The 17406-nt window shown below is 40.4% G+C and overlaps 1 protein-coding gene across 2 annotated transcripts in view; it reads right to left on the bottom strand.

Moving 5' to 3' along the window:
• Nucleotides 1-165: 165 nt before the first annotated feature.
• Nucleotides 166-17406, bottom strand: part of DDX23 (DEAD-box helicase 23) — a 31116-nt gene continuing 13875 nt past the window's right edge. For both annotated transcript variants that reach the window (XM_063426060.1, XM_063426061.1), the window contains exons 10-18: nt 12321-12464; nt 7138-7363; nt 6096-6241; nt 5793-5970; nt 4209-4451; nt 3370-3521; nt 2914-3022; nt 1870-2044; nt 166-1767 (exon numbers count right to left, since the gene is read on the bottom strand). In XM_063426060.1, the coding sequence (XP_063282130.1) occupies nt 1544-1767; nt 1870-2044; nt 2914-3022; nt 3370-3521; nt 4209-4451; nt 5793-5970; nt 6096-6241; nt 7138-7363; nt 12321-12464 (1597 nt within the window). In that variant the 3' untranslated portion in view covers nt 166-1543. The remainder of the gene's footprint in view (nt 1768-1869; nt 2045-2913; nt 3023-3369; nt 3522-4208; nt 4452-5792; nt 5971-6095; nt 6242-7137; nt 7364-12320; nt 12465-17406) is intronic.

The raw sequence follows: 17406 nt of genomic DNA on the forward strand, positions 1-17406 counted from the left end.
GATATTGAATATAGAGATTTCATGGTTGTAATAAAAGAAGGGGAGACCAAACTGCAGCATGGGAAGAAGAAGCAAAGATAATGCCATTCTTTGCAAATACTACTGTAGTTGCTTCACAACATATTTAAATAGTAGCATTTAAAAAAAGAAGAAAAACAAATCAAATACAATGTCAACAGATGTATTTACAACCACAAAAGATATCTTCATACAGATGGCTCAATAGAGACTTAATATTTAGTAAGTGACAGTTCAGGAATTTTAAAGAATACTTAAGATAGATTCTGTAAAGTAGAACATTGTGTTTGACAGAAAAAAACATGACAATTCAGTTACAGCAGACTGCAAACATAAGCTACACTTTCCTTTTGTATCCCTTTAATAGCAATGTGTATGAATGTGGGAGCATGACATAAGAAGCGGCAGTGATGCAGCTTTCCAAAGATCAGAAAAAAAAAAAGTTCAGGAGCTGAGGATATGCAGGATGCAATTTTAAATATCCAAGTGTATTAAGTGTCAAGAACAGAAAAGCAGCCCTGACATGGTTCTCCAAGTATTATTTTACTTGGAAAATCTTTGGAAATTACAACTGGGGGGCTATGGTTGAGCGCGCCTGGGCTGACAGCTCCTCTAAGTATCTCCTGCATAAACTACCGTACAATTAAAGGGCACCAGGCCAGAATAGTCACATGGTACATGGCAAGAAACCAACCATGGCAGGACACTGCTAAAATCCAAGAGGATGTGAACGATTTTTAAATTTATGTTTTACAATCGATAATTTGTCAACTGCACACTATAATTTTACAAATCTTTAGTAGGGTTCTCTACACAGACATGTCACAAACGCACTGGCTTTTCGTCCTGATTTTTGTGTAATGCAAGATGTATGACTTTTGATGAAAATACTAAAAGTACATGCACTATTGCACCACCAATCCTTGTTTTCCTTCCACTTGTAGGAAAAGAGAAACAAGCAGGGAAACAAAGTTTTATTTTTTTTTTCCCCAAGGAAACCGACTGCTCAGTATATATTTGTGTGTGCCAACCGCTCTGGTACTCCAACAAATGATGGACATCCAAAAGGTGGGTATTCTTTATTTAAAATGTTTAAAGAAGAAATCAAATAAAAAAAAAAAAAAAAAAAAGTGAGTATACTCGGTCTGCAGTATCTTCTTAAGTCCATTTAATGCAGTGACACACTCAAAGTAAAGGGACAGATTCCTGTTCCTCTGTTTTAGATCAACTAAAACAGACCATGTAGCCCAACCAAACTAATGATCTGTAAAATATTTTCCACACAATATTCCCTCTTGTAATATCTCAATAAAGCACAAAATATCTACATATTATAGCATTTGTGGCACAATATCATTTTTGTGCTACTTGTTCATTAAAATAGAACATTCCAGACAATGTGTCAAGTGTCTTTCAATGCCAAAGCAGCCCATACTTTTAAAACACATATTCTAGTAGATCCAGTAAGGATTGTACAAGTATGTCATCTTCCAATATTTAAAAAAAGAGTGGAAATGATAAACAGTTAAGCGAAGATGGTCTCCTCCCTCCTTTTCTTGGTAAGTATGGTACCAGGTTTGTGCTGGGCATCTGGATGGTTGGCTAACTCAGGTGGACAAGATGACACTGGGCTTTCGAGAATGGCCTGTTTGAGATCATAGAACACAGAGGAGTCTTCTTTGGTCAAGAAGGTGATGGCAACACCACTCTTTCCAGCTCTGCCCGTTCTTCCAATACGATGGATATAATCTACAGAAAAAAAAAAAAGTTGAAAATTACCATAAAATTGGCTTAAAGTCACTAAAGCATATCTATGTAAGGTTATCCCATACACCTTATAGTGGAACTTACCTTCAATATTTTTAGCCATGTCATAGTTGACCACAGTGGAAACATCATGAATATCGATACCTCGACCAGCCACATCTGTGGCCACCAGGATATCCTTAGCTCCAGACTTGAGGTTAGACAGAGCAAATTCTCTCTGTTCCTGACCTTTACCACCATGGAGAGTACAGGCATTGTACTGTGAAAAGAAAAGAACATATCACTCATTACTACTGATAAAACAAAAGCAAAAAACTGAAAATTAGAATTACATAATTCCTTTTAATACTCTGAGAACATTTGGAAATCTAAAGCAAATACATAAAACGGTTTTAGATCTTTCAATATCAGTGGGTTGTGCATTTTGTGAAATTATGTGCACCTGTAGGGACATAGAACTTCTAAGAATTTTTTTTATCCGGATTTTTGAGTTTCCCACATAAAGTAGTATATCAAACAGGAGAGATTTACTACGTATGCATTCAGAGCACATATATTTAAATAGTATTTATTTGTGATTCAATAAATTGCCTCTACTGAATAAAGCATAAGGTGAGCTGCAGAATGCTACAGACTGTACAACTGCCAACCCCATCAAGCTCAGAGAGGCAATGTGGGTTGCAGTACAAAGCTGGCTAGAATGTGAGCGGTTACCTTTTCCCTTCATCTCTAGCTGCACTAAATTGAAACTCTCAGACAAACACGGACTGAAGACTATTAGAATGAAAAGCCACAATAGCTTGAGTGGCAACAACAGGCAATCTCCAGGGTTTAAACAAATATTAGTATGAATAGATAATGCTCACACATGTGGATGCAATTTAATTGTTCATGTCCACAGTCATGTCTAAAGTAGCAAAACATGTGCAAAGAAGGAAGCCCTTATAAAAAAAAATATAACAAATCTTCATTCCAAATGGGTTTAAGGTTTGAGTATAACTGATTTTTTATATATGGATGGCAACATATGAACAGTTCTGCACATTTACATTTGATAAATATATGTACATCATTTTTTTTTTTTTTTTAAAATCATAAAACAAGCAACAAAAGGAACCCTGTACATACCCCCATCTTCTCGAGTGACTTAGCCAACACATCGCAACCCTTCTTTTGGTTGACAAAGATGATGATTGGTGGCTCAAATCCTTTCTCGAGGAAGTTAAGCAATTTCTTCCTAAAAAACAGAAAGCAAGCAGGCCGATTATTAAAATAAAACTTTAAAAATTGTAGTAGCTATCAGACTGAAATATTCAAGCTAAACTTCATAATTACTGGTGTAAAGATTGCTGCATGTTTCGTCATTTCTGTTGTAAGAAATTTTTACAGCATTTGCATTTTTTTATATTCCTAAATATGCAAAAGTAATATACTATAGACATTTTCTCTTACATAATAATGCACCATACCCTGCTTTTTAAATGCTTAATTACTTTGAAGTCCCTCTTACCAAAGTTGTTCCTTTGATGGTCGAACACTAATCATGACCCAAAAACTACAAAGATATGTTATCACCACACTTACCTCTTTTCGCCTTCAGACATGAGGAACACTCTTTGTTCAACTCTCTCATGAGGTTTGCCAGCTGAGCCAATGTAAACCACTGCAGGACGGCGCAGATAACTTCTTGCCAAACGTTCTACAGCAGGGGGCATGGTTGCTGTAAACATGACAGTCTGTAAAGTAAAAACAAAGGGAATTTCTAATATGTACTAAATATTGTGCTATGAAAATAATAGAGTCAGATCTCTCTCTCTATATTATATATATATATATATATATATATATATATATATATACACACACACATATATATATACATATACATCTCTAAATGATACATCCTCTATCACAGATATGAATGTTGAGAATAAGCTACAAACTTAAGTTAAATAAGTGTTACATATACTATATTCTAAAGAATGTGTAAACCGGTATAAACAATAACTGATGAGATGAACATCCTTACTGATGGCTTTTAGACATTCAGTTTTATCTATGGCTTGGATTATAAACAATTCCAAAATAAAAAGAGAGACTAAATGTGATCGAACAACGTTCAAGTTTATATGCATTTTATAGTATTGTGTTGTATTCAGAATAATCATAGTAAAATACATTCATCAGCAGAGCCTATAACATTCAGCTTTGATGGGCATTATGTGTCACTGAATGTCCAGTACAATCATGTGGACACCGTATTGTAAACGACCACAGATGCATGCTTTGGGCTTTTAAGGTTTATTTGCACCGATTTTCAAAGCTTCATCTTAACTTCAAGTTTCTGATGATATGTATAAGATTTTATTTATTGAAGCTATATGACAATATCCACATTTTTCAACTATTATCCATAAACTCACCTGTCTGTACTTGTGCTTTCCAGACTCAAAATTGGCAATCATTTTTTCTGGGTCTTCAGCCTCATCCGTATCTGGCTTCTGGTTGGTGACTGGCACATGTTCCAGAATCTTCTGGACATCAGGCTCGAAACCCATGTCAATCATACGGTCAGCTTCATCCAGTACCACATATGTACAACGACTCAGAACTAAATATCGATTTTCCAGCACATCTATCAGACGACCAGGGGTAGCAATTACAATCTGTATAGGAAAGAAAGCAAAAAAAAAAGTCACCTAAATAGCAAGACCATAATGTAGATTATAAAATAATCTTTGCCTATGATAGCTGGATGCAATAAAAAAAAAATAATAATAATGACAGCCTGTACATTCTTAAAATAAACATACATGGGGCGATATAGAAAATAATTGATAATTCATCAGACAATATAGAAATATGAATGGGCTGGTTATCCATGCATCATACACACAGCACTTTAACGGTAATTATATATTTACTAAACAATCATCCACACCCAAATGCCACCTACAAGCATACAAATGCAAACCACATTTAATTTACTTGGGAAGGGTTTTTGTCAAGCATGCCAGTAAATTAGATTCATAGCATGTCTACACTGTGCATGTGGTTGATCCTAAGAGGATGTTTTGTGACCTTATAGACAAACATTTGTGAATTCTTCTACTGGAACAATATGAGAAAGTATTGGTTAAAGGACCACTAAAGTCAGCCAGGCCACTTCATTTCATTTGAAGCAGTCTGGGTGCAGTGACTCTGTCCTTGTAATCCTGCAATGTAAAACGCTACAGTTTTTTTTTGTTTTTTAAACTGCAGTCTTTACATTGCAGGGTTAAAGCTTCCTCTAGTGGCTGTCATTGTGACAGCCACTAGAGGAGCTTCCGGAGCAGTGACAGAATAAAACGGTCATGAGATGCGGAAGCCGCCGCAGTAAAGCATTGTTTCAATGCTTTCCTACGATAAGCTTCAGGTCCCCAATGCTCCTATGAGTTAACATCACTGAAAGAGGCCGTGCTGCCGTGGGAGGTGGACAGGTAAGCAGCAGTGAGGAAACCTCACTTCAAGTAAAAGATAAATAAAATAATAGGATTATATTATATGGAAAATATAAAGGAGGAGGGACAACGACCACACCTTTCAAATATGGGCAGGAACACTAAAGTGTTTGGAATGCAGATGTGTATTCTTAGAGCTTTAATGTTCGTTTAAGGCAAGGCTCAGCCTGAGGTCGGATAGGATTTGGCTCCATTATCACTGGATCTGAATGTGAACAAAGTATTATCCATCACTCAGTTCTTATTCTCCTCTAGCTGGCTTTAGGAGAGTTCTCCTGCTCTTCCTCTCCGTCAATTCTACAAAATAGAGGTCTAAGCTGAAGACGTCATTGATAGGAGGAAAGGGGCCTAATTTTAAAGAGGTTGTTCAACCAACCTACATATTTGCTTAAAGTTCTTCAATATATAGAAGAAATTATATTTTCTTTCATTTAATATAACATTTCTTTTACCATGACACTGGTTATTTCTATAGTTATTCAGACAGAAGCAAATGTAAATGTTTACCTCACAGCCCATTCTTAGACGGAAGCCCTGATCTTCACGAGAGATGCCTCCTATAACAGCAACAGTACGAATTCCAAGTGGCTTTCCAAACTTAATAGTTTCCTCTTCAATTTGTTGTGCCAACTCTCTTGTAGGAGCCAGAATGATTGCATATGGTCCTTGGTCAGATTCTTCAATCCTAAAAGTGGAGACATCAAACGAGTCAGAATGTAACTGTGCAAACTAGTCCATAAACATGTCTGAAAATCACAAACATATGACAAACAAAAAACCAAACGTGTAATAAAACAAACACAGGCTCACCTGTCAATTTTGGGAAGGGTTGTGATCCAGACCAACAAGGGAATAAGGAAGGCTGCAGTCTTACCACTGCCAGTCTCAGCCACACCAATAATATCACGGTTCTGTAATCCAATAGGAATGGCTTGTCTTTGGATAGGTGTTGGTTCCTAAAGAGGAAAATACAAAGAAAAGTTACAGTTTAGAACTGAAGTAAAAACAAAATTGATTAAGCATAGACATGTCCACTATACTACAACTTATCATTAAAGCAACACTATGGTCACCTAAATTACTTTAGCTAAATAAAGCAGTTTTAGTGTATAGATCATTCCCCTGCAATATCACTGCTCAATTCACTGTCATTTAGCAGTTAAATCACTTTGTTTCTGTTTATGCAGCTCTAGCCACACCTCCCCTGGCTATGACTGACAGCCTGCATGAAAAAACAAAAAACTGGTTTCACCTTCAAACAGATGTAATTTACCTTAAATAATTGTATCTCAATCTCTAAATTGAACTTTAATCACATTAAAGCAAGCTATTAACATAGCAGGGGATAAGAAAATCTTAATTAAACAGAACTTGCAATAGAGAAAGCCTAAATAGGGCTCTCTTTACAGGAAGTGCTTATGGAAGGCTGTGCAAGTCACATGCAGGGAGGTGTGACTAGGGTTCATAAACAAATGGATTTAACTCCTAAATGGCAGAGGATTGAGCAGTGAGGCTGCAGGGGCATGTTCTATACACCAAAACTGCTTCATTAGGCTAAAGTTTTTCAGGTGACTATAGTGTCCCTTTAAGGTAGAAAAGAGTGCATAATCACCATTATTAAGAGCTGCAATGGCTATAACATCGAACACAGACATGGCACTCTACCTTTTGTATTGGATTATGTATATTGTACGTTTGTTTAGTAATAGGAATATGGCCAATAATAATAATAATAAGTGTCTGCTGTGCAATGACATTTTAAAGCATGAACAGTTTAAAAAACAAGGATAAAGATGTGTTTCACAACCAGCCAATCTGCAGCATGAATATTAAAAGATGCAAACACAAGTACCTTGTATCCACACTTATCAATAACTTCCAGGATATGTGGGGGCAGTGAAGAATCGATCCAAGATCGTATAGGATTGGGGATCTTGCCACCCTTTGTGGTAATGCTGTAGTCCTCTCTGAAGATACGCCAGTCTCGGTCAGTCATTTCATCCAGCTTCTTTTGAGACCAGTGTCTGTCATCCCATCGCTGTTTTGCTTCCTTCTTTCTAAGTTTATGGAGTCTCACTCTGTAGATGGTAAAATCAGTTTTATTTAAAGGTTTGATGCACAATGGAGCCAGTCCACAATCACTTTACAAAAATAAACTTTTAAAAGATGCATTACAAAATTTACTTTATAATGCTTATCCCAGGACTTTGGTGCAATGTTAATAACACAAACTAAAACATAGGAAAATGGGTTGGCCCATACGATAATTATAATGTAACTGGACAGAGAGGGGGTAACCCTCAAAAGTTTGAACAAGAACAAAGAGAGAACACTGTCCTAAAGAATGAAAACACAATAGTGAATATTGGTATCACAAGGGACGTTCCCAACGTCAAGTGTCACAATTATTCAAAATAATGTGCTCTAGAATATAAAACGTTTAAAAATCAATATTTTAATGAGTAACAGAAAAACTTTCCTAAGGTAAACTGTCCCCAGTGTATCGTGGCTAACTAGTAGCTGGTAGCCAGAGTAATGGATATAACACCTATGGAGGCGTGTACCTAGGGGGTGAGGTGGGAAACAGGAAAACGAATGGGGGAGGGTTGGGAGGACAAAAAGACACAAAGTGTAGCAGAAGATGTGTTGCCACAATAAGTGTGATCCACTACACCAATACTCCCATAATAGTTAAATCTCTCACTAAAATGGTAAGCTTGTAGTGACAACCATTCAAATAATTTGTCGGTTCTAGTACAGGTAGTCTGGATGGACCGGGATGAGGATATACCTCTGAGAATCCCTGTGGTCCAGACCTTATAGCCAAACTATTAGCCAGTGTCAAAGCCTCAGTAGGAAATCACTTAGTGAATCTCTAGCGCTACAGGAAGTGTCCAAGCCTCAGTAGGAAATCGCTTAGTGAATCTCTAGCGCTACAGGAAGTTAACCACGTTATCCTGAGGTGGTCACTGTAATAATGTATCGTTATAGATACTGTGTTACAATGGGGATGATCCGTACAAGTGAGTCTAGCGGTCTCAGCAATTTCACAGGTGCTACGGTAAGCAGTGTAGCCCTTGGCACCACACCAAGATACTTTGGGGGGTCCGTATAGAGGGATAACTATTGCACGGATCATAGAAATCCTATTGATCCCGATAGTTCTCAATGCTACAGAAGTTTTGTTGGCTAGATACGGAGTGTGGTAATATCTAGTCCAGCATAGGGTGATAGCTGAGAGAGCGCCATAGAGATACAAATCAAAGCCTTAGGATTGCTACAAAGTAGGAAAAAATGCCTTCATGGGCATTTAGTCATAGGAAAGAGAGGTTTAGAAAGGGTTTGAAAGAACTTGCTGGTATAAAAAGTAAGTACTGGCAGAGAGTGGCTATAGTACCAGATGGTTGGCACCACAAACGGTATGGAGCTCAATACTGCTCGTCACTTACTACCATCAGGTAAGTATGCTGACGAAAGTGCAGAGAGCTTAGTAAAAGTGTGTATGTATATACAACCCCGGTCGGAATAGCACTCAATACTACTCGTCACTGTACTACCTTCCCGGTACCACGGTCAGTAATGCGAACAAATTGGTTTGCTCAAAAACCCAGGAGGCAGTCATAGATGAGTATCTTGACGAAAGTACTAAGAGCTTTGTCGGAATGTCTAGAGACCCGACGCGCGTTTCGCCCTGTTTAGGGGCTCGTCAGGGGAAAGAAATGAATCCCCCCAGTGGCAGAATTATATATCCCACCCTTGCAGCCGATTGGTCCGTTTTCAGCCGGCAAAAAGTGGAGAACTACGGTGGCTCAGTAGGGTCAAAAATCTGACGGTGTCAAAAAAAAAAAAAAAAATTACTGACAGTTTCCAAAAGAGTTCTCATCGTATCCATTTCTGAGCATATCTGTAGTGCTAGTAATCCTCTCAGAAGTTGTTAGGGATCCTAGAGTGTGGCATAATACGCAGATTATTGTTATTATGCCAAGAGGAGGTGAAGTATGATAAACAGGAGTATTTAAGCCAGATAAGGCTAAAGCACCCCTCATTATAGATGCATAAAAGGTACCGTAATCCCTAGTTGCATTGTTAGAAATTATATGTTGAATATATTTTACAAGGAAAGTTTTGTGATAAGGAAGTAGTGCACAGATTAAAAAGTGGCCGGATTCCAGCCCTTGGTGAACATCCTAGCGATGTTTATAGAAAGGAAGTTCATGACATTTGTCAATTAAAGCATGCAGTGTTTGAGAGCACGAGATGAGGTCACTTGTAAGTACATGATAATTATTGGCTATTTACATATTTACAAAAGGACCAGAGGAGGGAGGAACAGTGGTGCTCGATGACCTCCAATAATTATTATATGAATGGTGTGTAATTAAATTCTTCGTTTAAGCCACAAGGGGCTAAGGTCTTAAAGATAAATATCCAGCGGGATTCTTTTTGTAATAGAGTCTTATTGAAGTCGCCTTTTCTTGGATTAGGCATTTGTTTCTCGATGGCTTGAAAACGTAGATTGTCAGCAATGCCGTTGTGGAAATTCTGGATATGTCTTGCAACTGTGGTTGGGGTGACCGTATTCTTGATGGAATTGACGTGCTGCAGGATCCTCCTTCTAAATTGTTGATAGGTCTTCCCGATATATTGGATTCCACAGCTACAGGTGATAAGATAGATGAGCCGGGTGGTGCCGCAGTTTATTAAGGCATTTGTGTCAATGCTGATACGCGTCTGAGTGGAAACCACCGACTTGCTAGGTGAGACGTATGGGCAGGCCTTGCAATGGCCGCATTTATAGGTTCCCTTGAGATCAGACAGCCAGTTGGATGGTGTTGCGGGGGATGAAAATGGACCAATCGGCTGCAAGGGTGGGATATATAATTCTGCCACTGGGGGGATTCATTTCTTTCCCCTGACGAGCCCCTAAACAGGGCGAAACGCGCGTCGGATCTCTAGACATTCCGACAAAGCTCTTAGTACTTTCGTCAAGATACTCATCTATGACTGCCTGGGTTTTTGAGCAAACCAATTTGTTCGCATTACTGACCGTGGTACCGGGAAGGTAGTACAGTGACAAGTAGTATTGAGTGCTATTCCGACCAGGGTTGTATATACATACACACTTTTACTAAGCTCTCTGCACTTTCGTCAGCATACTTACCTGATGGTAGTAAGTGACGAGCAGTATTGAGCTCCATACCGTTTGTGGTGCCAACCATCTGGTACTATAGCCACTCTCTGCCAGTACTTACTTTTTATACCAGCAAGTTCTTTCAAACCCTTTCTAAACCTCTCTTTCCTATGACTAAATGCCCATGAAGGCATTTTTTCCTACTTTGTAGCAATCCTAAGGCTTTGATTTGTATCTCTATGGCGCTCTCTCAGCTATCACCCTATGCTGGACTAGATATTACCACACTCCGTATCTAGCCAACAAAACTTCTGTAGCATTGAGAACTATCGGGATCAATAGGATTTCTATGATCCGTGCAATAGTTATCCCTCTATACGGACCCCCCAAAGTATCTTGGTGTGGTGCCAAGGGCTACACTGCTTACCGTAGCACCTGTGAAATTGCTGAGACCGCTAGACTCACTTGTACGGATCATCCCCATTGTAACACAGTATCTATAACGATACATTATTACAGTGATCACCTCAGGATAACCTGGTTAACTTCCTGTAGCGCTAGAGATTCACTAAGCGATTTCCTACTGAGGCTTGGACACTTCCTGTAGCGCTAGAGATTCACTAAGTGATTTCCTACTGAGGCTTTGACACTGGCTAATAGTTTGGCTATAAGGTCTGGACCACAGGGATTCTCAGAGGTATATCCTCATCCCGGTCCATCCAGACTACCTGTACTAGAACCGACAAATTATTTGAATGGTTGTCACTACAAGCTTACCATTTTAGTGAGAGATTTAACTATTATGGGAGTATTGGTGTAGTGGATCACACTTATTGTGGCAACACATCTTCTGCTACACTTTGTGTCTTTTTGTCCTCCCAACCCTCCCCCATTCGTTTTCCTGTTTCCCACCTCACCCCCTAGGTACACGCCTCCATAGGTGTTATATCCATTACTCTGGCTACCAGCTACTAGTTAGCCACGATACACTGGATTAAATACACTGGGGACAGTTTACCTTAGGAACGTTTTTCTGTTACTCATTAAAATATTGATTTTTAAACGTTTTATATTCTAGAGCACATTATTTTGAATAATTGTGACACTTGACGTTGGGAACGTCCCTTGTGATACCAATATTCACTATTGTGTTTTCATTCTTTAGGACAGTGTTCTCTCTCTTTGTTCTTGTACAAACTAAAACATGACTCTCCCACATAAGGGATTGATTTAAGATCTACCAAAATGGTACTATGCTGAAACCATGGTAGACAAAACATGATATGCCACACAATGTGGCATATTTTTAGATATTTTTAGATTTCAGCGAAGTAGCTCACACTTCTTGAATATATTGCATGGTTTGACACTACAAGTAATGACCTGCTTACATGTGTAAAATATTTATAATTGTGTTTAGCAATAGGAAACCCATCACCATTTAAGTGTGCATGTCATGGGACACACTACTTATACTCATTTTATTGAACACACGTTTACCTATAAATTGTGCCAGTGGAACTGCAAGCAAATGTATATATTGGGAAAAAGCCCTATTTAAAAATAGGTCTCCTACCTGTCAATCAATTCTGCAGCACAGACCTGTGTGCCGATTGACAGGGAGTGCAGGAAAGATATTTTACAGGGAGACCTCCTGCTCCACAAAAATAAATAAAAAAAGAGCGGGGGGAGTGCTGGCGGACCAGAGGTGTGTGTTACAATTGTGTAACACTCAGAAAGAAGAATGCAACATAGCAAGACTGGAATGGAGACTTTACTATTAAAGGGATACTATAAACATCAAAAAAACTTCAGCTGAATGTAGACGTTTTAGCATATAGAATAGATCATGATCAGATTTCAAACACGTGCAAGACAGGATTAAGTACAGAGATTCTACTTACTCTTCCTGCTCCTTCTCCTCAATAGTCCGTCTCTTTTCCATGAGATCACCATAGAACCGGGACTGTTCGCGCTTCTGTTGTTTCAGATCTACACCTGCAATGAAGCCACGGCCAAGCAGTTGAACATGGTGACGCTCTTTGTACCTGGAAACAAGATCACAACCTCAGACGTGATTAAAGAATACAATTCAAACTGGTTATCTTAAATACAAAACGTGATTAACCCCTTAACCACCAAACTTCTGGAATAAAAGGGAAGCATGACATGTCACACATGTCATGTGTCCTTAAGGGGTTAAAGACACTTGATGGAAATTTTAAATCATGCTTGCCTTTTACTTCTGAAGCTAGGTCCTTAAAGTGTTAAAGCGGGAGCCAGACCCAGTGAATGGACATCTCGCTGACATCTTTGCATAGTTAGTAAGCTTTAGACGGGTAGAACACCCATGTGTAGTACATGCCTCGTAAATTATAATAAAAGTCAAAGGATATATACACATACGCAACAGTGCTGCAGTGAAATTTTCAACCAAATTTCAACTTGAAATCCAGACATTGGTAACTTGTGCATATAATGGATTATTAGAATATAACAAGGGTCTAACCTAACTGAAAAGGAGTACAGATAAATACGTCAAACTAGAATAAATTTATAACATCAGTATACATTCATCTGCCAGGCCACTCCAAAATGATGATAATGGGGACAACCACTTTAACAAGTTATCTGCTCCTGATTGACAAAAAAAAAAAACTATATGGGGTGGGGCTTACACTTGTAAAAGCATGTGGCCTTGTGTGCACCGGGCGGGAGAGGCAGTCGATCTCCCGACCTGGAGCTACTCATTAACTGCTCCAGTGAGGCAAGTGCCCAGTTACCTAAACCCCCTCCCTCGGACCGTTGGGGGTGACCGCAGCCCACCCCAGGAGGACTACTCTCACTTGGAGACAGATGGAGGCAAAGCCATGCAGGCCAGCGGCAGACCCAGTGATTCTCCGGTCATGGTGGACGCCACGTGTCTTCACCGCCCTCAGGATCTCCACTCCGCACTACAGACCAAGTTGGAGACAGTTTTCAATGCCTTTAGGCTCAAGCTGGAAAGCCGGGCACTTCAACATGCCATACCGCAGACAAGCAGCCACTTACCTGAGATGCACCCCCCAACATGCAGAGAAAAGGCCTGCGCTTACGCTCGGAAGGCGAAACAAACCTCGCTATCCACCCCAGCACAGGAATAAGAAAAGAAAAGTGCCAATGGTACTTAATGGTGGACCTCACCAACGGTCTGCAAGAATCCTGGGAACTCCGACCCGACGGGCTGAACTGCTCCGCCTAACAACACCTGTGCCCGGAAGCCTAAAGTACCGAGCCATGCTGCAGGACTGTGTGGTGCCCATACAAGGCATAGGCGGTCTAGTAGTATAAGCTGACCTGCTGGACACAGCCTACTCAGGCTACTCTGTTTGAATTTTACCAGCTTAATCTCCCTTTCGGGTAGCATTTAGAGGGGACCTACTGGGGCATTCATTCAATCTGCTTATCATTAGCTACAGCCATATAATATAACTTGAATTTTATTAGCATGTATCTTCTCAAGTGATGTCAGATGACTTGTTTAATCAATACTTCAAGTTTCCTATCTTATCTCCTGCTTCACACTGTTGTCGTTTAACCATGCTTTATTTATTTATTTATTTATATATACACACACACATATATATATATATATATATATATATATATTTGTAGTCGGGGACAAAAGCCGTATACATGATAAGTTAGATATATGAGCAAGTCGGTTGTGGTGTGCCGAAACCGACGTATCGGGTAGGCCTGTAATAAAAGAGGGCAAAAAGTTGAATAAGATACCTTATTACACATCGTTACGTTGCAAGATTCATAACGGCTTTACCTACTCAACTCTAGCTCTGGTTGTGGTATGTATCTAGTATTATACTGTGGATTTCCAGCGTCCTAATGTTTATGGTGTGAGCAGGGACATTTTTCTGGAAGCAGCTGATGCTGCCCTGATTCTGGAGGAATGTCCCGAAAAGGCATTGGGGTTGAGTCCCCGCCTAGTTAAGAGGGTTCTGAGGTACATTATGAATTTAGCTGTAGTGAGTGGTTTGCCCTGCAGTTAAATAGGGGCATATTGGGATTTGGTCCTGTGAGTGATAACCTGTAAAGGTCTGACATTTTGACCGGCACCTTATTGCCCGTAGGATTGTCCCTACGTATTACATATGGCAAGAGGATGTGAACTGTTTGGTACTAGGATGGGCACTTAAGACATGGTATAGCCAGCCAGGTAAGTTTTGTAGTGTTAAGAGAGATTTTATAAATTGTGTGGGCAAAAAGGAGAGGAGTGTCGCAATGGGGACTAGTGAACGAATATCAGTTTTATGGTAATCGGTGGTAAACTTGTTGTAAAGGTGAAATCTCTACTGTATGCTCATGATGTATAATCAGAGAGGGCAGCTCAATCCAGAAATCTGCCAAATGCCATGAGGCGAGTTAGTGCAGTATTAAGCCATGGAATGTGGGTATAGCCAGCTGCTTTATTGTCAGAAAAATCCCTTGACTGCCCCTATCCGATCATACCTCCCCAGGCCTTGTAGGCGGCCACTATGGGGCAGATTCCAAAGAAATGTTGACGAGGAATATAAATTCTTTTTTTTTTTTTTTTTTAAAGAGTCTCAACTGGCCAGGCAACTCAGAACCAAAAGTCACCAAATTGGCTGTGAAATCAGTGTGTGCGGACGCATTGGTCCATGTAACTGGGAAATTATGAGAAATGGCGGGAATAACCTGGCCCCCAATCCAATGTGCTATGAACCTGAGCCATATGTGTAGGTCTGCTTACAACTAGTGCCAGAATGCAACTGTCGGTGGGAAGAAGACTCAGCGGTCGGGAAATAAATGTGCAGAATAATTCTCATGGCAAACCTCAATGTGCCCAGTAGGACTGTAGATCCATTCTCCCCCCACCCTCCCCGCTTGTTCTTCAGAAGGAAAGGTTCCCAGGACTCCGATGCGCTGTACCTTCTCTGTAGGTGGACATGTTCTGTAGCTTATTAGTGTCAAGATGAATGCCTAAGAAGGTCAGTTTGTGAAAGTGGAACCCATAGTGAGGAAAAGTGCCATCGTCTTGTGAATACTAACCAGAGCGGAGTGAGGGCGTTCTATCGTGAGGAAGTTATCTAAGATAACCGGTGACTGCAGGACATTCGCTAATATTGAGTGTTAGTCAACATAGTGTGTAAGCAAATAAGATAAACAGCTTGGGGTTACTCTTTGCTCTAAAAGTTACACGTGTGGGAAATTCATGACAATCCCTCCATAAAATGCCATGAACATGCCCTTGGGATGGCTGAATAGGTAGAAGCTTGGAGGCATAGGAAATGTCTGTCTTGCCCACCCAAGCTCTGGTCAACCCCTTTGGCATAGTGCTGGGAGAATTCCTTAGAGGAAATCAATGAGTTGAGGCTAGGGGTGGGTAATTAATATGGTTGAATACCTTCTTAAGCAACGTGATTGTGTTGCGGGGTCTATTAATGCAGACAGAAGGTTCTGACACTCGTGAATACCAGACAGGAGTGTGACCAGACCTGTGTGGAACTGGTGTGTGGAAACCTTGATGTAGAAGTCGACTGAGTGACAGAAAGGCTGTGCTTAGAGGTAAAACTCCAGGTTGTCGATGCAAACCTTCTCTATGGTGAGGAGAAGTAGAGCCACTTACATCACAAAAGTCTGAAGGCTAGGATGAATTCTGGGATAGTGAGTTTCTGATCGAGTCTGGGATTCTGGTGTATAGAACGACGTACAGATCATCGTAGTAGTAAGACTTGTACTCTAAGACATCGTGGGAGGCAATCAGTAAGGAGACTAAATTAACCTTTCCAGATGTCTTTGCGTATGGTCAGGGACACAAAGTATGAGGGAGTAATAATGTAAACCGATGTGCTAAGGGAGGGATTTGAAAGGATAACATAACCATGAGAGGGATTTGGGAGTCCTTTGGCTGGGATGTGCATCAGTGCCTGTGGAGATTCCAGTCTCTGTAGTCCATCGTTGATGTTATGTATGGAGGCAAGTAGAGTGGATATCAACGGTTTGACTTCATGTGATTTGGACTAGTGGGCAGGGGCCACTGAAAGGTGTGGCAAGAACGTTGGCCTCTTGGGGACTGTAAAAAGAGTCAATATAAGAGGCCATGCTGGGTGAGGCCCTAACTCGTAACCTGGAGAGGTTGATGTGAGGCGTTAGCTATGTGTTGGGCCGAGGGGCGTGTACCTCCATATGCGGATGAAGATGGGTGTTGGCCTCACGGAACTGATAATGATGAGGCTAGTTACTGGCATAGCTGGGTACCAGGCCGATAGCTGACATAGCGGATCCGAGAATGGGACGGGTAATGGGTAGTAGCGAGGTGGGTAAACATACCTTGCTTGGGGTAGAATGTGGGTTCCTTGCCAGAGGAATGAGATATTGGAGAACCTAAAGGGAAATGATGGTGGGAGGCAAGTTGGAACTGGAATTGGGCTTGACTTACTGTGAACAAAATACGCCTGTATAATCGGGGTGGTTGTTCTTGAGGCTGGTCTATGAATAGGCAACCTGAGGACATAGTTGTCAGAATCCTGACCCTACGATGGTGGGTACAAGATTCATAGGACATAAATCAAATATCCCTATAAGTGAGTAGGGTGAGGATCCTAGGCCATTACCAGAGACCATGGGGAGTGTTTAACCAATACTGCGACAATAATGGGGGATAGGCAGAGTCATGAGTGACCGCTAATTGGTCCTGTGACTTCTTTAGCTAAAATACATATAGGGGGATATGGAATACCAAGCTATGATGGCAGTTTTGAGCTATCCCGGTAGGACTTAGAATATTTAATTATGGTCGTGCCAGCATGGGAAGGAGGGTGTATGTGTGGGGAATTAAGGATCGCCGGGCGTGGGCCTGTGTACTGCCTGGCAAAGGAATTGCGTGCCAGCGTTGGCTGATGTAACATAGAACAGTTAGAGTGGAGTTGCTGTAGGTTTAGTGATACAAGGGTCGGTTAGGATGATGAACTT

Source organism: Pelobates fuscus, chromosome 1 (assembly GCF_036172605.1).
Source record: "Pelobates fuscus isolate aPelFus1 chromosome 1, aPelFus1.pri, whole genome shotgun sequence".
Lineage (NCBI taxonomy): Eukaryota > Metazoa > Chordata > Amphibia > Anura > Pelobatidae > Pelobates > Pelobates fuscus.